Genomic DNA, 18267 nt, shown 5'->3' with positions numbered 1-18267 from the left:
CAGTGTTTTGCTTGCCCTGAAGTGAATTCCCAAGAATTTCTCCCATCTGCACAGACTGAGCAAATGACCTTACTCCCCTCCTTTCCACTCCTCCCAAGACAGTGCCACAACCTGTTCAAACATTCCCGGCGAGGGCTGCACGCGCGCGCTCCGTCTGCTTCCCTTGGCTTTGCTGCCACATGTTTGCTCTCTCTTTCATAAACACTTTTCTCCAGGCTATGAAGCCTGGGTCCGCCTGTTCCCTATGTATCATCGACAGCACATCTAGGAATGTGGACCAAGCACAGTGCGTGAACACATAGCTGTCATTTCCACCTAGAACTTCCACACGTGTCCTTGCATGTCCATCTCCAGCATGCCTTTCTCCTGACGCACACAAGAACGGGATGGAGGGGTGTGGATCTTTATTTCACAACTGGAGAGCCTAAGGCAGGGACATGCTGACAGAGACATTAAATAGCCAACGCTCATCACCGAATCAGGGTTTAGAGAGCCCCCTCCCCTTGCATTTGACTTCATTCCCAGAAGATCTGACCCTCCAGGTAGAACAGGGTGTTGACTCTTCATCAAGCCATGGCTTTCGTGACTTACGAGCTAAATAACCAACCAGTGAATAATCTGAATTTACGTCTGTGCAAATGTGGAGGTTGCAAAGAGAAGAGATAGTCCAAAAAGCTACAAGCAAATAAATTCAAATAATTGGAAACTAAAGAAGTTTATAAACTGCAGAAAACAATAGGAGCTTAAGGGTCACTCGATCCAACAGAAGCCAGCCAGAGCAGGACTGTCTCGTATCACAGTGTTATGAATATTCTTAGATAGGAAAACAGAGACGCCTGCAAACAATGGGGTTTGGGGAGGAGGCTGAGGAGGGATTGTTTAATGCCTGAATTAAAATACTGGAATGGAAAAAAGAAAAGACACATTAAAAAAAAATATGGACTTTTCATGTTCAATGTAGAAGGAAACGTTTTGGTTTAGATTATCTGCTACAGTTCAGGTTTGACTCTTCCCTCCAAGACATACAAATAAAAAAGACTATTTCAGAGCAAAAGTTATGGCTTGAAATGAAAACTTATTTCACTTACAAAATGCTCAAACAAAACATTTAAATATGTCTGGAGTTTTCCCCTGTTTTTATTTTTTATCCTGAATCATTCAGCTCAATCTGGATTTGGCAAAGATTTTGACTTTAAAAATCCTCCCTGTTGTACAACGAAGCTACTGGTTGGAGGCGAGACCTGGGAACCTGATTCTTTCAATTTGTCTTGATCAAGCTTTTTCCCCTCCCTGGCCCGGATTCGCTGTATTTGTCTGTAACAGGCTCACAACGGCGATTAAGTAGCCCCTGCATTTAAAGAAGAGAGACGGGCTCACAGAGAAGGTGGATGCGCATTTTGCATTGAACACAGGGCAACCACAGCCCCAACTCGGGCATTTCAGTAAAGTGGCTGAAATTAGCCGTGACATCCTACTGCACTTCGTCTCTGCTGCTGTCCACGCGTTAAGTGGGACAGTGAAACGCACTGCAGGCATGGAGATACCATAAACGCTGCCATTTCACTTGCGGGAACATCAGAGCCAAGAGTGAAAGCCCTGCACGGCTGTGTCTCCAAACTACCAGCTCACGATCCCCTAACCTACTCTGTGGGCCCAAACTGGCGTGACTTTGATGCTGCCTTGAAATGATCTACCTTCTACGTTCCCTCTTCTCCCACTTCTCCTTGTGAGACCCTCGGTTTCCCCGTTGCTCTCTTACAGGTCACTGTGTGCTCACCACTGGAGCAACCTGAACAAAAGGGGCACGCAAGAGACCAGATCACTACTACATTGCAGCCAATTTCTGGGCAGGGGCAGCCACTGGAGAAGAAATGTCTTGCCGTGTGCTGTCCTCTAGAAACCCTCCAGTCTCCTAACAGTGATCACGGACAAAAGTGCCAAAGCTTTCTCTCTGGGGCAGAGCTGTGGCCCCAAAAGCGGAGAGTTTGGTTGCTCAGCAGCAGCCACAGCAGTGAGTAGCCTGAGTGTAAGAGGGTTTCTTCCTGATCAGATTAGCTTTATTCACTTTATGTCCCTTACACATTTTTTTTTAATGCAATTTGATTTTTACAGCGCTATTGTCCAGATAGAAGAATTGTTTTGTCTTATGGCAGCGAGCTCCAGAGATTGGCTTTCTATTATGTGAAAAGGCAGAGATTTCTACGGGTAATGAGCACAGCCACAGTCGTATTAGACAAGACAAAATTCTCTAAACACTTAGCAGTAAAGTAATACAGGGTTTCCACTTTAAACAACATCTGCAACAAATACACATTTGAGTTCCCCAAGGGTCTGACTTCCACAGGTATTTAGGGAATCAAACCCACGCATAGCATCTAGTGGGATTGTCACAAGTACCCAACTCAGAGAAACCGTAAAAGCCCTTAGAAGAAGGACTGTCTTTTGCCTTGGGCTCGTACAGTGATAGCCCTCTGGAGTACAGAGCCATGAATAAAGTTGCTGGATGTGCTAGAAATAATAAATGCTGAACCTTTTTCTGGCTGATGGCCCATTTAGGTGTGGAGCCCAGATATACACGCTCCAAGATTAACTGCTTCTTTTCTTTTTAAATAGGCCTGTGAAAGCCCAACTCATTAATGGAATATATGACCTGCAGTGAAATTTCCAGGTATACCCATTGTAGAGATGGTATTACAGAATCAGCTCTTCTTCCTTCCACCCGCCAAGTCCTGCGTTCACCCTACATCTATCTCCCCCTGTAGAAAACCTGGCTAGTATCTAGGAGGGCAGGGAGAAAAAGCTAAAAATTAAGCTTAGGGCCTGGCTTGGTCATTTGATGAAGTAATGCAGGATATTGTCTCCTCAGAGTAATGAAAATAGGTTGAAAAAGGCACAACTGAAGAACACAGCTCTGCACGCCTACACGCACCCCCTACACACACACATCTCCTGGAGATGATCCAGAACACAGCCACGGGGTGGATCGGCAGCACTCGGGGGAATATGGATCACACCTGAACCGCACTGAACCACAGGCTACCATTCTTCAAGAGAAAACAGACACAACCTTAATCACGTCCACCGCCCCAGGGGCATGCACTGCATGACACACCATGCTCTGAACCTAAGGGAGAAATGGCAGCAGGTGTAGGCTTATGGGCTAGGCAGGAGGTTGGCATGGACATCTGAAGCGTAACACGCAGGAGATCCGAGACACCTCCACCTTGACCAACTCACCACCCACGCTGCGCAGCGTATGAACCCACACTTCCATTCTTCACAAAGGTACGGGAGCCCTAAGCATCCTCTCCCATGCTAGGCGATGAGACCTTGGATAAAACCCAAGCTCCCTCTTAGAAACAGGGTGGCATTTGTCCTTGATGCCATGCTCCCGACTGTGGGAACAAAGACAAAGATACAACAGACCAGTGCCGAACTGGGATCCAGGTCATGAAACGCGTGAGAGGCCACAAATCCTCGCTGCACAGCACCTATCTAAAGAGGCTGGTGACATCCCAAGACAGATCCCTGCTGAGAAAGGCCAGTGTATAGGGAACTGGTGGGAATGTTGACAGGAGAAATTCCAGACAGGTAGAGGGAGGGATGGGAAACAGCGCTGCAAAGGGTGGGAGCTCACCCCTCACACAGGCTCCTATCAGGTTGACCCGGCTGTACCTCCCACCCAGCACACTCGGGGGGTTCACAGCAGCACGAGGCAGCAGAATCAGGCCCGGGGAAGGCTGGAGGTGGGCGGGGAAGGAGGGGAGGAGGGCTGCGAAGTGTTGGGAAACAGCCTGTTGTTAGATTTCAGCCCTGAAGTGTTTGCGAAATCTCCCAGACAAGCCTAACTGGAACTATGAAGGCCGTGGTGCAGACAGAGCCTCCGCGGCCGAGCGTGGCCGGTGGAGATAAGCGTGGCAGGCCGTGCTGAGTGTCGCAGCCCCGCGCCTTCCGAGGCCCTCGCAGCTCAATCGCCGGGGAGTATTCTGTTCCCTGACAAGGCCCTTGTGGGACAAAAATGCATCTTGTAAGGGTCTTCTCAGTAGTTTTTGGCATTGAGGTCACCAGGGCTGTTTTTGAGATAAGGGAAGAAGAGCGAGCCCCCTTTTAGCTCTGGGGGCTGGTATGCGGGTTCACACCTAGGGCACCGCTCCAGAGGGCCTGGGAAAGGCGAAGATGAAGCTCGCAGGAAACCACCTCTCCGTGCAGCACATACAGTTTCAAAGGCTTGAATTTTTGTTAACTGCCCCGCCATAAACCGGGCTTTCCCCCATGGAAGGCAGCACGCCTGGTGTAATACGACAAAGCTCAACGAAACCCAAGAGATGCTCCTCTCCCTCCGCCGGGTATAAATCGGGAGCCGCCTCAGCAGGACCGGGGGAAGCAGGATGGCCCAAAGCCAGCCAGGATCCCCGGGAAAGCCCTGCCCGCCCGGATCCCCGCATCCCTCCGGCCCGCGGAGCCGAGCGAAGGAGCCCGTTTGCCAAACCGCACGGAGCTCACTTGCTCAGCAATCAGCTGCGCTTCCTACCCTCGTGCTACTGATTGTGCAAACATGAATGTAATTAGTCTAAATAATCACCAAAGATTTAATAGGAGCCAGACCACCCAGAGGCCAAATAGCTGGCGGTGGAGCAGGGAAGGTTTGTTCGCTGGTTTTTGTAACACTTGCTAATGAAGGGAGGTCGGATAGCAAAGCAAACACCCTCCACTAGCATGTCCCCTGGGAACGCTGTATGTTGTGGGAAGCCCCATGTCCCTTGAAGCCAAGAACGTTCTCTCAGGATAGGCAACATGTGCTACTACCATCGCTGCTTTTAATTTACCGCCGCCTGGAAAGCCTCCCTGAATGATTACGAAACCAAGCTCTGAGCCCCAAAAAGAAGCTCCCACCCCAACCAACCATGACTGAAAAGGCTCCTCACATGGCGAACAGCTAGCCACTGAGGTTGCCACCAACACCTCATGGCTCCCGCACACGCCCGGGTGAACCGGCGTGCCTGGAGCACGCAGCAGCGCTCAGCCGCTTCCAGAGGCACAAAGCAACACTCCGCATTGTATCCGTCCTTCCTCCGTGCTCACCCACCATTCATTGAATCTCGCCAGCTAATTATAGAGCTGACAAACACACCCAGCTGGGGACATGCAAGTTGTTGGGAGCAGCATCGTGGCAGGAACATCAGTTTTGGATAAGCAGAATTTCCTCAGCCGCAGAGGTCACTTAGGTGGCTAATTGGGCAAACTGCCTCAAAACCACGTTCTGCCAACAGAGCCAGACCTGAGACTCCCCAAGACAGGTCTGTGCTGCAGTTAGAGAGCTGGGAGAAGGCATCTATTTCTCCAAAATACCGCAAAGTGGTTATTTCTGTTTTCAGAGGGGTAGGAGTGCAGCAGACCCCCCCTTTTCCAGGGAGACGGGGACAGTCTTTGGAAATTCCTGCTGGAGCCAGCAGCAGCCCCTCAGTTCAAAGCCCCTTTCTTTAGGCCTTGAATTCTCGGCCATAAAGTCTCTGAAGAGGTTTTGATAACTTGCCTATCTTTTAGATAAGCAAAGCTTTGGATGAATCCCACACAGTCCTCTATCTACTGCAAGTCCTCATTTGTTTTCCGCTGAGGCACTTGCTGGTTTTCCTCTCCAAGGTGTTGGACAGAAATGTCAAGAGGCTGAAGGGGCGGCATTTGAGGTGGGAATTTTTGCCAGGACAATTTTTCTTTTTCTTTTCTAAGTGCTGTGGGGCAAAGCTGTTGAGGGAAAACCCGAGTGATAACTGAATGAGACAGGGTTTTCTCACGGGAGCAGCAGGTTTACTCCTTATGTGATGAAAAGGAAAGGCAGAGAGGAATGACAGATGAAAGGTTGCCCTTTCAAACAGTTTAAGTTGGAGGAATTTTAAAACGACAAATTCTAGTTAAATTTGCAGGTACCAGGGCTGCAGGATCTTCAACTAAGCCAATGGAACGAAGTACACAAGCGGAGCCTAAAGAGAGACATTTCTGATTTCTGCAAGGCCTTTCTAGGCAGCCTTGTCCAGGGAAAACTTGCAAAAGGGAAAGGGAAGAGAAAAGAAGTAAAGGAGAACAGTGACCGGAGAGAAGATTTCCTGAAATGAATCAGAAAGAAACAGCCACAACCTCTCTCCCTGCAACCTCGCATGCCCCAGGACTTCCTCGCAGGCGGCCGCCAGCCCAGAGACAGCCAGTTATGCCCAGGTTATTTATTTTTCTCATTTTGGCAGCATCACGTATTTAATGTTTTAAAAAAATAGTATCTTCTTTTATCTGCGGCAGGATACAAAGCAAGAAGCAGCTTCCTAGAGCAGCCAGGCAGAAGGGAGCTGGCAACCTGTGCTGGGTCAGGAGGGTAGGAAGATTAAAAGGAGATGGGATTTTGCTTTGTCCTTCACGGAAGACTTTATCCCCTCCAGATACACAACAGAAGCTTTCTCTCCCTTGGAGGTTGGCCGCCAATGGCCTTCCTGTCTTCCTGAAAGCTGTTCCTGGGTCATGCACGGGGCAAGCTGTGACCAGCGCAGCCCCGATGGCAAACCCCGGGGCTGTCCCCTGGGGCACCACGTCCTTGGGTGGCACTCATCCCTGCGCCAGCCCTGGCTCCTTGCCCGCTGCAGGGGGAGGCCGATCAATTAGCGCACAACAAATAATTAAGCTGATGAATGCCGCTTTTTCCCGCTTGCTGACTGCAGTTGCCTCGAATTTATGCCCAGAATATTACTGAATTTATTCGTTGCCGTTTGTAGCATTCAAAAGAGCTCTTTAATGATTTCTTTTAAGCTCTCTAGCCTGATTGTGAATAGTGCAGGGCAGATACTCATTATTTCCTATCTAAGCAGCAGCGCTGATTAGTCGGCGGCTGGTCAGATAAGTCACACCACTCTCTTCCCTTCTCGCTGCAGAAATGCACAAGGTCATTTGCTGCTAATGCTCAAATGCCACGGGAAAACGTGGCCCGAGCAAATGCTGCAAGGCATTCTCTTGTGCATTTTCAGGGCAACCAAAGAGGAGCGTGCAAAACCCCACGTTAAGTCAGAGGGCTCAGAATTAAAGCGAATATAGGTCGAATAATTTTGCGTTCACGCAGCCTGGTTCACAGCATTAGTGCGCAGCTGAAAGCGCTTTTGGGGGGCGGGCAGCGGGATTGCAGTGAAACTTAAGTCTTGACAGTTTGCGGACATTAAAGATCTGAAGCCAGCTCTTACTTGACTGTTAACTCTGAATCTTCACATGACGCAATGTTAATCTTCAGCCCTTTCCTAAAATAATGTGCGGAGTTGCTATGTTCTGTTAAATGTGAACCATGTGTCACCTCAGCAATGGCTGCAACGGTGAAAAGATGATAAATCTAAAGCTTGTAAAATGTCCTGTGACATTTTGGGAGAAAAACAGGTGTTGCATAAATGTTAGACATTTATGGGTAAACTTGCAGGGGCTTTAAAAGACTGACACATCTGCCACATAGTACGTAACCCTGAAAGAGAAGGAGCAAAGCAGGCCCTTTCATGTGTCTCGCTCTGTATGAAAATACATCCTCATCTGGTATTGGAATTAACCGAGCTGGACTTGCCCCTCCCTATGTCTCCTCCAGGTTTTTGGCTTTTACACCCAATGTGTATTTTAAAACTGTGCCTTTTTAAGTAGGTGGCAAACTGTGCTGGAAGGATTTGGTATGCGGAGTATTTTTATTCAGCTCCCTTTTCTCTCACCTTTCATTGTTTTTCCCTTTGGAATATCTCCTGTAACGCTCCACTCATAAACCTCTTCAAAGGGAGGGCTGTATTTGAACAGCCTTGCCTGAAATCTGGTCCCAGTCAAAGGCCTCAGACGGGAAAATAACTGGCCGAGCCGAGACCCGCGGCCCCACGGCTGCTGCTGCAGGTGTCGGCGGCCGCTTTGCAGGCAGAGACGTGCTGCCTGCCCCCACTTCGGCTTTGACGCCGCAGCCTCGACGGCTGGGTTATTAGTCCCCCCTCTACCCTATAAATGTAATAAACTGGGGCTTAGCATCTTGCTTTTGGCACGGAAGGTCCAAGGAGAAGGTGGTTTTCTCACTCCTCCCGAGTGCCTTGTTCAGCCCCTGGGATGTTGGTGGTGTTCTGGGGGAGAGGAGAGGCTTCTGGAAGCTGAATGCGTGCCGAGGAAGCAATGGGCTCTATGGTTCAGCCCTCAAACCGTGTGATCTCTAGGATGGGGGTTTCCAAAGTATGAACAAGGGCAAGTCTAATTCCCCCGGTCACAAAGATGCAGCTCCCCATGAAGTCAGGCGAAGCAAGCTTCTCTCCAAAAAGCTTCAAAACCTCCCTCTCCACGGGGGAAATGCATCAGACGTGTGACCAGCTGCCTGTCTCTGAGCCATTTGCCCTTTGCATCGGGCAGCTTTAGCACAGAAACCAGTAACCAACTGGGCTACAAAGTGCTCTCCCCCTCTTGGGTGGTCGCTCCGTTTCTGGGTGGCAGCGAAGCAGCAGATATTTTGAGCGTGACTCGCCTGGCTGGTAAGTGCTCACGACTCTGTGCAGATCCCACTCTGTCTCAACTCCCTGCCCAGCAATAAATTCTGCTCCCAAACCTTAATCCTATCCCTCTCCCCCTCAATTCGCCACTCACATGCTTTGTGTTCCAGTCCCGTCCTCGCTCCAGCAATAAGTTGTGCCCTTAGCTTCTGTCCTGATAGGGCTGGTTTGGGTCGGTCCCCTCCTGGCCACCTCACTTCCATTCCTCTGGCACCTCTTGGGATTTTTCATCCCTTGCTCTCAAGCCTGGAGGCAGCGAGATAAAGTTTCCCAGGCAGGCTGTTGTAGGAGGAGAAGACCTACGCCATGCTGCGCTACCGGGCACTTCCAGCTCTGCCCTCCCAGCAGAGGCCAACGAGCAAGCTGTGCCTGCCCTTGGGCTGCTCCTCCCAAGGAGGTGGAAAACCAGCCAGAGATCGGAATCTCTTCTTGGAGACACACTGAAGACGAGCCGCTGCCTGTCACCCCACTCGTCTCTGTGGTGGTCATTTCAGCGGGGAGCCCCGTACGGGCTCTCCATGCCCTTGTCCACCCTTGGGGAACAGAGAAGCTCACCTGCCCCCGCTTCCCTCCCAGCATGTGGCTCGCAGGGAGACTCGCAGTAGTAACACAGCAATACAGGGGAAAATTTGTCCAAAAAAGCACAGTTAGGAAAACTACCTCTTCCCCCAGCTCCTACACAGTGGAGAAACGAACTCCTTCCACTTGCCAAGGCATGTCTGCTTCCCTTCCCCAGTGCTCCCAGATGGGCCAGAGACAGCTCACACTGCTGTACTGGTAAGAGATCTTTGGCTGAACCATGGAAAGGAAGCCTCCAGCCCAAGCTGTTCTAGAAAGGACTGTTCCCTGCAGAGAGGTCTTCAGTGCCTTGGACCTTCTTCCTCAGACGCGTGAAATGGGTGATGTCATACGCTGAGCCCAAGCTCCCTCTCTCTGTTCTCAAGTTTTGTTATTTATTAATTAATATATATCAGATACTTAACATAGTTGGATTTTCTTCATTCTGATCTACACTCAAATCTTGAAGACAAGGTAAAAATCTTACATGGCAGAGGCTAAAATTTTCTTTCCTTTCTTTGGCAAATGAGTTCAAAATCAATCCTGGTTAGAAATACATGAAATGTACTGCTTCAACCTACAGACTCCATTGCTCGTCTCCTGTCTCTAACAGCGGCCAGAAACGGGTGTTAAAGGAGCATAAAAAGCATATTCCTGAGGCAGAAACTGCATCCAGATCAGTGTTTAAAAGCCACTGACGGAGCTAACCTCCACGAATAGGCCTATTCTCTTTTTGACTTCAAATGTATTTTTGTTCTTAATAATACTCGGTGGCAATGCATCCTATCGTTCAAATACGCATTGTGCGAATAAGCACTTTCTTTCACTTGTTTGCATCCTGCTTCCAGGTAATTCCCATTTCACCCCCTCATTGCTGTGTGATAAGAAACAGTGGATTTTATTTTCCCAAGCATCCTCCCTGCATTAAATAATGTTTTTTTTATAAATCTCTGCCACTAACCATGCCCACTGTCTCTTTTGCGAGATTTGCAGGTGCTGGTTTATGGGGGGGCCGTGCAGAAGATATTTCCCATCTCTGCTCAGCCCTCCTGCCCTGCTCCACACCCCGCTCCCTCCCGCTCTGTCCCTTTGGAGATGGGATGGTCAGCGCGCCATGCACACGTGGGTGAACACGGATCAAAGTACGGACCTACAATGATGCTTTTGTTTTGCTCTCTGTTCTTTTCCTAATGGCTCCTAACCTTTAGTTTCCCCTTTGAGCATTGACAGCGGGTACCAGGACGGGCAAATATACCCTTCATACCTACCCTCCTTCACACAGAAGGAGCCCCAGGGTTCAGGAGCCCATGAACATGCCCCAGGGTTTTGGAAGGAGCCAGCCCTTGCCTGCAGGGAACCTAGGGTTTATTTACAATAAGAATGAATGAACGCCTCTTGCTATTGTACTTAAGAACCTTCCTTGCACAGGTATAAGGCAGGTTATGATGGGAAACGCAAATGCATACAAAGAGAGAACTTCAAAATGAGCCAACATGAACTCTGCCTATGGTGAGCTGACGTCTGGACTGAAGGTCCTTCTGAGACCTTGCAACTCCCCTGTTCTAGCAAAAATAATTTTTTTCCAGGCCCAAAGCAGCACTCACCAAGGAATTCCCAGTGAAAAGAGGAAGCGGCATCCCTACCTTTTTGGTCTTGACTGTTGAGGCACAGCAGTCCCCACCATCGTAGTTGCAGAAGGCTCGGTTGTTGATGGAGTCACAGTAGTTGTCCCCCATGAAAGGCTGAAAAAGGAAAAAGCAGGAAAAGACTGAGAGTGTGGACATGGATAAAACCTGTAACAGTATGTCAGAAGGAAAATATGAAGACTTGAAGGAGCCATATAGTTTGTAACATTACCAACTGCCCTGAAAAGCAAGAGATAATTATTCCCCTCTCCCTTCAAAGCAGACAGAAAAAAAAAAAAGGACACTAGAATGAAGGGAAATGAGCCCTTGTTGGCTTTTCAAATCCCACATAAGATGATGCTTCAGGAATATTAAATCGACTAGGCTCAGAGACAGCACCAAGGCATCTAAAATTGTGGCACCTTTTGATAATTTTAAGCTAACCTTCCAAAACTATGTGGGATAAGAAGAAGGTTATGTATAGCAGCAAAATTGGCTTGCTTTTAATAGCTGTACTTTCCATCACAGTTCTCCTAACTATGCAACAAGTGTCAGCAACGAGGGCACAAAATGTATCACAAAGAGAAATGGAAGTGGTCTGAGCTCAGCACAGGGACCATGAGCTGGTTCTCTGACCAGCAGTGACTGCGGGTGACCTTGGCCGTGACACGTAATCTCCTTCCACTCCACAGCTCAGACCTGGGATAATTGCCATTATTCAGAGGAACACTGTGGAGAGCCATAAGGTAAAATTCACAAATCATCTTGAAACAGAAAATGTGGTCACTAGTCTGTGCAATGTGATCACCAGTCTGTGTGCCGCACGCGACCTGAATAATAATCACGATTCTGAAGAAAAGGCTTGAAGTCTGGTTTTCTACGGCATGTTGGAGTCCTCGTGGTCAGCAAGCACAAAAGTCTTTCTTGGAAGTCAAAAATGTGCCCATGTCAGGTCTGAGAAACCCAGGCAGCACTGAAAGCTCAGAAAAATGGATGCTCAGCAGAGAGCACAGTCGTACCTCTGTAACGCTTCTTACACGCCCAGGCTCATGGGGCCATTCCCATTTTATCTGCTCTTTGGAAAATTCATTATTCTACACTGTGAAAAACACACCAGCGATTTTCCTACAAGAAAGCATCATTGCAGAGAGGGTAGGGAGGCTGGTGGAGGTTTCCTGGGAGGATTTTGCAGCAATTGCAGTACCAGAGTCGCCCTGATGATCGATACCTGAAGAACCAACAACGGGAGCTCCCGGTGCTCTCCCCAGAGCGAGCCATGGCCATGCTCATCACTACTGAAACGGACACTGTGGAGTGGCGCAGACGCAGGCTTTTACTGATGATGTTTTCAAATTTAAATATTTCTATCAGGATATAGGAAATCCAGGCAATGACGGCCATATCGGACCAGAACAGGACTACCAGGAGGTGACTCACTTATTACGTGTCGCTTGTTTAGCTACAGGCAAATACTACAAATGCTGACAAGGAAATCAGAGTTAAGCTACAGGCTCCTAGCCCTTTAAACTGGCTTAACTCCATTGACTTCCACAGAGATTAACTTATTTGTACAGGCAAAGACTTTGACTTGCAAATGCCCTTCCAATCTAATTAATATGCAAAGAGTTAAAAGGGAATGATTTATGAGTAGATGGAGAGATATTTTTATGCCAACCTGGTCATATTCAGAAACGTGAACTTTGCCCAACCTCCCAAGACATTTTGTAGGCTTCTCCCTCTTTCCCTGGTATTGCCTGGCTGTGCCTGATGTCAAGAAGGGCTTGCCTTTCATTTCCCATGCCTGTGCTTGTATTCTACCCCTATGAACACTGGAAAATCACTAAAAGAAACTTGTGGAAGAATTTGCCGTTCACCCGCATTGGCACAGAGTAGGCAAGTCAGTCCTTTGGAGGAGAAGAATGGGACAAATAGCATCTCTTCTGATTTGGTACCAAAATCCTCATTTGGGAGACCTTGGAGGCCTGGCTATGAAGGGCGAGGTCTCCATAGGTCTTCATGCATATCTTAGTGCTCCTATATTTTTGGGGGACTATACAGGTAGTCCAGAGTGACTGGTTTTCTACTGAAACACCTACGTTAGCTGCCGAGAAGTACGGGGCTGACTCATAAACCTCTATTCCTGCCACTAGGGAGCGACAAAAAATCACATTGCAGCAGCACTCTGGGTTACCACTGTGATCGCCAAGAGCAAAATAATGCCCCGCTTACAGCCTTCTACTCAGGGAACCCTCCCTAATGCTATTAATACATTAGGGATTGTATCAGCTTAATGGCCAAGTATTACTGACCTACTGGCTTATTAGTCCCTGTTTCCATAGTTCTGAAAAAAAGGCTTGGCGAAAATGGCGTTTCTTCTGAAATCTTAATGTCAGAGAACAAGCACTGGCCCATTCCTGGATTCTGGACGCATCATGCTCTAAAAATGATGCTAGAGGCCATTATCAATTGTCTGGGCAAAGCCTTCCAAGATGATAGATTGCGATGCAGTGACACTGCTGAATGAATGATGAAAAGAAGAAAGTTCCTATTGATGCAGAGGGGTCTGGCAATTAACAATGATGGAAGGGAAGAAAATGCTGAGAAAAAGCATGTCAGTAATAATGGCTTCTGGTAAATTATTACATCATTGCAAAGTTTGCCTCAGTAACAACTATCCTTAAACAGCAGGAGAATGGATACCCAATGGTGCATCAGCACCTGAATGGCATTTCTTAATGGTCGCTGGATGTTATTTTAGCTCTCTTTGGAGAATAGGGGCGCCCAGCCAGCCTGCATGAATGTAATGCGTGAGATGGCTTATGACATTCAAAGCACTGACAGCAGAATGCTTTTCATTTAGGGAACAACTAGACAGAAACTATTACATTGTTGGAGAGTTATTACCCTCTTGGGCCCAACATTTGTATGCGAAGGAAACCTGTCTTTCACTTCAAGACAAATCACGTCGCCCAGCAATGTGGTCTAGAGTTTCGTGTCAAATTTAGGAGTTCTGTGCCATGTTCTGCCATTCTGGGCAAATAACTTCAATGCGCTTGTAAAATTGGGTTACTGGGTGCTGAGAGCACAGTCAGTGCTGCAGAAAGTCAGGGGATGTGGGGTCAAGACCCAGCTCTTCAACTGTCCGTCCATGTAACCAAAGCAGCCAACTATCCCTTTGCTTGTGAGCTACCTCATTTCTACAACGGGCATGAAGCTTCCCAGCCTTACGGAGGTGCCACAAGGGTTGACTTCTTGACACAGTTGAGATACTCAAGGGCTGGCGTGATGGAAACTGCACGAGCGCCGTGACCCAGAGCGAGGTGCTCCAGCCCTGTTTGACCACTGGAAGCATCTTAAGATTTCTCAGACTTTTTGAAGACTGTTGCCAGCAGAAACATAACTGTTTTGTTTTTTTTTTTTCCAAGTAACACACAAGACTATAAAAACGTATCACAGCTGAAATGTAACTGCATTTGTCTGACTTTTTTTTCTGGTTCAGACGGAGGTGCAAAGTGGAGGGATGTGTGATTGGCTCATTTCTGCCTCTGGCTTTCCTAAAGTTTATCTGCACTCACCAAAGCCCTAGATGGTCTTGGAGAGAACTGGCCCTTTTAATAAGATGTCAAAATCAAGGAAAAATAATTGAAGGTTTTTGCAACTTCCCAGAAATTACCAGATCCTGTGAAATTCTGACGGTCTACCGACGGTGTTGAGCCACTTGATCATTTAACTCCCGTGAGAGTCACCCAACCATCGGCTCTAGGAAAACCACCGATTTCACCATTGAGTGTCAGAACTGATGCAGGAGATCACAGTCTGCTGGACAGGATAGTCAGGGCAAAAACCTGTTTGCCCCACTTGAAAACCCGCATTTACAACCCAGGTGACTGCAGTGACTGTTAGCATAACATTTGGGAGAGCAAGCATGAACCACCTGAGCTAACACGAAAGCTCACCTCACAGCCTTTGACACAATGAATCAGGGAAGGGTGAGGGTACCACTTGAGTCCCGCCGTGCAGACAACGCTCTGGAGGGGAGAAGAGAAAAAAAAAAAAAAAACAAAACAGGTTAAGACAAAGAAATCAGTGTACAGAAAATCAGCGTCCTGGCTCCTACGGCTCTCTTGTACTTAACCAGTGAAGTTCAGTTCCTAACACCTCTTGTGTTCTCAGGACCTGGCTGTCCTCCAGGTATTTACAAGAAGTGTTGGACTTGACACTTGCAATAACAGAACATTTGAGAGTAAAATAATATTTAAGGTTCTACTAAAATGTCACGTCCAATATTTCACTCATGGTGGGGGAACGTGGCTGGGAAAGGCAAAGGCACAGGTCCACTGCCTTGTTCTTGGGTAGGGAGGGGACATTTTAGGAATTAATAGAGGGATTTCTTTGGCGCTGCAAAACATTGTTCTCTTTCGCTACCCATTGTATCTGCGCTTCTTGAAGATGCTAAAGGTGGACTTTCAGATACTTTTTTGCACCATCCTTTAGATCTTAAACGGACGCACGTCCCACTACATGCCTTCAGAACAAGCCCCAGAAGGGACAGCATCAACTGCTACATTATACGAGCTTTATAATGATGTCTGTATTTATAATAAATTCCGGAGTGCCTAGTTTTGGTCAAAAGTGATGACCAGCCTACTCAATGACGACACACCCAGGGCAGCCATTGTTTGCCTGTAGACATGGAAATTTAGATTTTAAGAGTGGATAAAAAGTTTGGCCAGTTAGTGGAGATGGTAGTTCAATACCACAAGGGTGTAGGAGACAGGACTCCCATCCATTCACCAGGACATCAGGCACAAGGTTCATTTTGGGTTATCGTCAATGGATGAAACACTACAATGTCCAGTTGGCCAAGACGAACATGTAGGCACTTCCCAAGGGCAGGGGTCGAGGTTGGATGGAGGCCTGGGGAAGGAAGGGATTAACATTTGGGAAGACCTGACGCACAAGCCATCCCTTCCCCTGTTTACTTGAGGGCTAATTTAATCCATCTGCAGGGGAACCTCAGCATGTTTTTACAGTTTCTGTCATTTGAGGCTTACCTGGCGTGTGCTAGAAAAAGGACTTTTATACTATCTGACTTGAGCTGTTTATCTTTCCGATGCTCTCGGATTTTCCACTATTAGTCAAGCCTGGCTTGCCCCACCTGCCTCACAACAGGGCCCGTCTGTGTGAGCGGAGAAGCGGCTGGGCGAAGGGGGAGGACGTTGTTTATCCCCCGGGAGGGAGGCTGCAAGGTGCGGGGGCCCTGTGGTGCCAGACATTCCCCCAGCGTGCTCTTGACAGACAGCTGGAGATTTCCAGGCTGTTGCCTGCCGCAAATGCTGAGATATTTTTTTTATTATTTTTTTCCCCGCTCTTCTGTTTATTGCACTTCAGAGGGAAAAGAAAGGAAACTTTTCTAGGTTTCAAAATAAACAAGGCCAGTCAACAGACCGGGAGGGGGAAGAGTAAAGGAAGCAGTTCAAGAACATTTGAACCCAACAATTAAACCAAAGTAGAAAAACTCAGGCATTTGCCTCCCGTAGCCAAGGCCAGCCAGACAATAAGTAGAAGTGCACTTCCAAAGAGCATCTCGCATTCCCCTGGTAAGAAGCATCAATATTTACAAAACCTCTCAATACGTGCGGATGCGTGTGAGCATGTGGAGCTAACAAAAGGAGCCGAATAGCCCTGAAACAGGCTCTTAAGAAAGGTTTCCAAGTGAGAGCAATCCCTTGCAGAAGATGCATTGACTACTTTCCTGCCACTAAAAACCCAGCACCCACCCTTAGAGGAGCAGATGGAAGGCAAACTCTCTGCTAGGATGGTGCTCTCCTCAGAGCTCTCGTTCAAGGTCATCTCAATCCCAAGGGCTGGACAACCTCCAGGGAGAAGGAATGCAGCCCCACACCACTCACCAGAGCGTAGGAAAGCCAGTGACCTTGTGCCAGACTGATCACTGGGTCAGTGGGACAGTCACATTGCTCTTGAGTGGTACCTGCCAACGGCTTAGTCCCAGTTACTTTGGCCTCTCCTGAGATGATACTTTGCTAGGCTAGCAGAGACCATTAGAGCTACTCCAGCTGAATTCAATCCTTCTAACACTCATGGAGCTGGAAGCAGAGTACGCTCAGGGAAGGGCCCTCGGCCATGGCCCTGACTCCTCTTTGTCTTCCAAAGCCTGAATTCCCACCACCCAGCCTGTTTGTACCCTCAAGCTGCTGATGTGGTGTGTGAGAGGAGAGACGGAAGAGGGACTGTCCATAGAAGGAGAGCCTGGGTTGGAAAATTAAGAAACTGGGGATGATTCAAGTTGCTGGGCATCATTCCTGCCTCTTGTGGTCCTACCAGGCACAAAGGTGCCACAGGGTGTTGCATGGGGCAACTGGGATAAACAAATGTACAAAAAGCAAGCAAGGAAGGATGTAGGCAGCAGTACTGCGGGACGTGACCAGGATCCGATGGCATCAGTGCGCACAGAAAGGAAGGTGGACTTGAAAGGCCGACAAAGGATGTAGTGAGAGGTGGATGGAAGGATCACACATGACACCGGCCAAGCGGTACACGCGGAATAAAGCCATCTGGCCACTGCCTCTGCGAGCCCCATCCCTTCCCTGTGCCGCCACGTGCTCCAAGCTGCTGTGGTGACATATGCCACCCTCATGGCCCCGGCTCCCCTCGTGCGTGGGGCTCTGCAGCACAGCTGCCCTCCCGCGCGGGCTGGGTGTATTGGCTTTGGTCCTGTCCCCGTCCCAGAAACGCCATCCAGTTACATCTGCGGTTTGGTGGCTGTGACTCCATCTGCTGCGAAGGGAGAGGAAGCCGGGATGCACTCCCACAGTAGGTAACAAAGAGCCAAGAAAGCAAATCAAGCTGTCATTTTCTCCTTGTGAGGGAAGACCTAGTGCCTCCGGTCACGGCGCTTCCCTCCCATGGTGGGACTAACACAATGATGTCAACCGTTTGCGGGCTGCGGAGGGGATTAGGTTTCCCCAGGAGAGGCGGGTGGAGAGCTCTCCTCCACCTTAGATGGTTCAAGTGTCCCCCAGGGCTAAAGCCCAGGGACTGGCATCTACCGGTCTCAGCTAACTCTCTCCTCAGGCACTAAATGAACATGACAATTAATGTCGCAGTGGTGAAGGGATCGGCCGCTGCTGCCAAAGGAGGGGAGACATGGCACTTTGTGGCTGTTTCCTCTTGTAGCTACAGATGGGGTGGGAAGTCCTGCCTTCCCGGACGCTGAGCCCCCGCATTGCAGTGAGTCATTTCACCGCTCCGTGACTCAGTTTCCCTGCTTGCAAAATGAGCCCGACACTCACAGAAAGAGGAGGGGGAAGGAAAGAGGAAAACTGCAAAGCTTAAATGAATAGGGGATTATTTAAGGAGAATTCCCCTTAATGACTTCTGGACATCCAAAATCCCAGGGCTTGCAGCATCCCAGGCGCGTGGAGGGGCCATGGGCACCTCCAGCCCAGCTGGTAGGCAGAGTCGGGGCATGCTGACCCTTTCAAGGCTATCCCCTGCATGCACGTGTGGGCACGGTATTTGGTCTGTTCCTGCTCAGC

General features: G+C 48.7%; 1 protein-coding gene across 1 annotated transcript in view; it reads right to left on the bottom strand.

Annotated features, from left to right (window-relative positions):
* Nucleotides 1-18267, bottom strand: part of PAPPA (pappalysin 1) — a 186277-nt gene that overhangs the window by 7466 nt on the left and 160544 nt on the right. Inside the window, exons 20-21 of the mRNA XM_074608689.1 lie at nt 14665-14736; nt 10727-10825 (exon numbers count right to left, since the gene is read on the bottom strand). Coding sequence (XP_074464790.1) covers nt 10727-10825; nt 14665-14736 — 171 coding nt within the window. The remainder of the gene's footprint in view (nt 1-10726; nt 10826-14664; nt 14737-18267) is intronic.

This window comes from Larus michahellis, chromosome 15 (genome assembly GCF_964199755.1).
Source record: "Larus michahellis chromosome 15, bLarMic1.1, whole genome shotgun sequence".
NCBI classification, from domain to species: Eukaryota; Metazoa; Chordata; class Aves; order Charadriiformes; family Laridae; genus Larus; species Larus michahellis.
The sequence above is the reverse complement of the archived record's forward strand: the minus strand, read 5'-3'. Positions and strand labels throughout refer to the sequence as shown.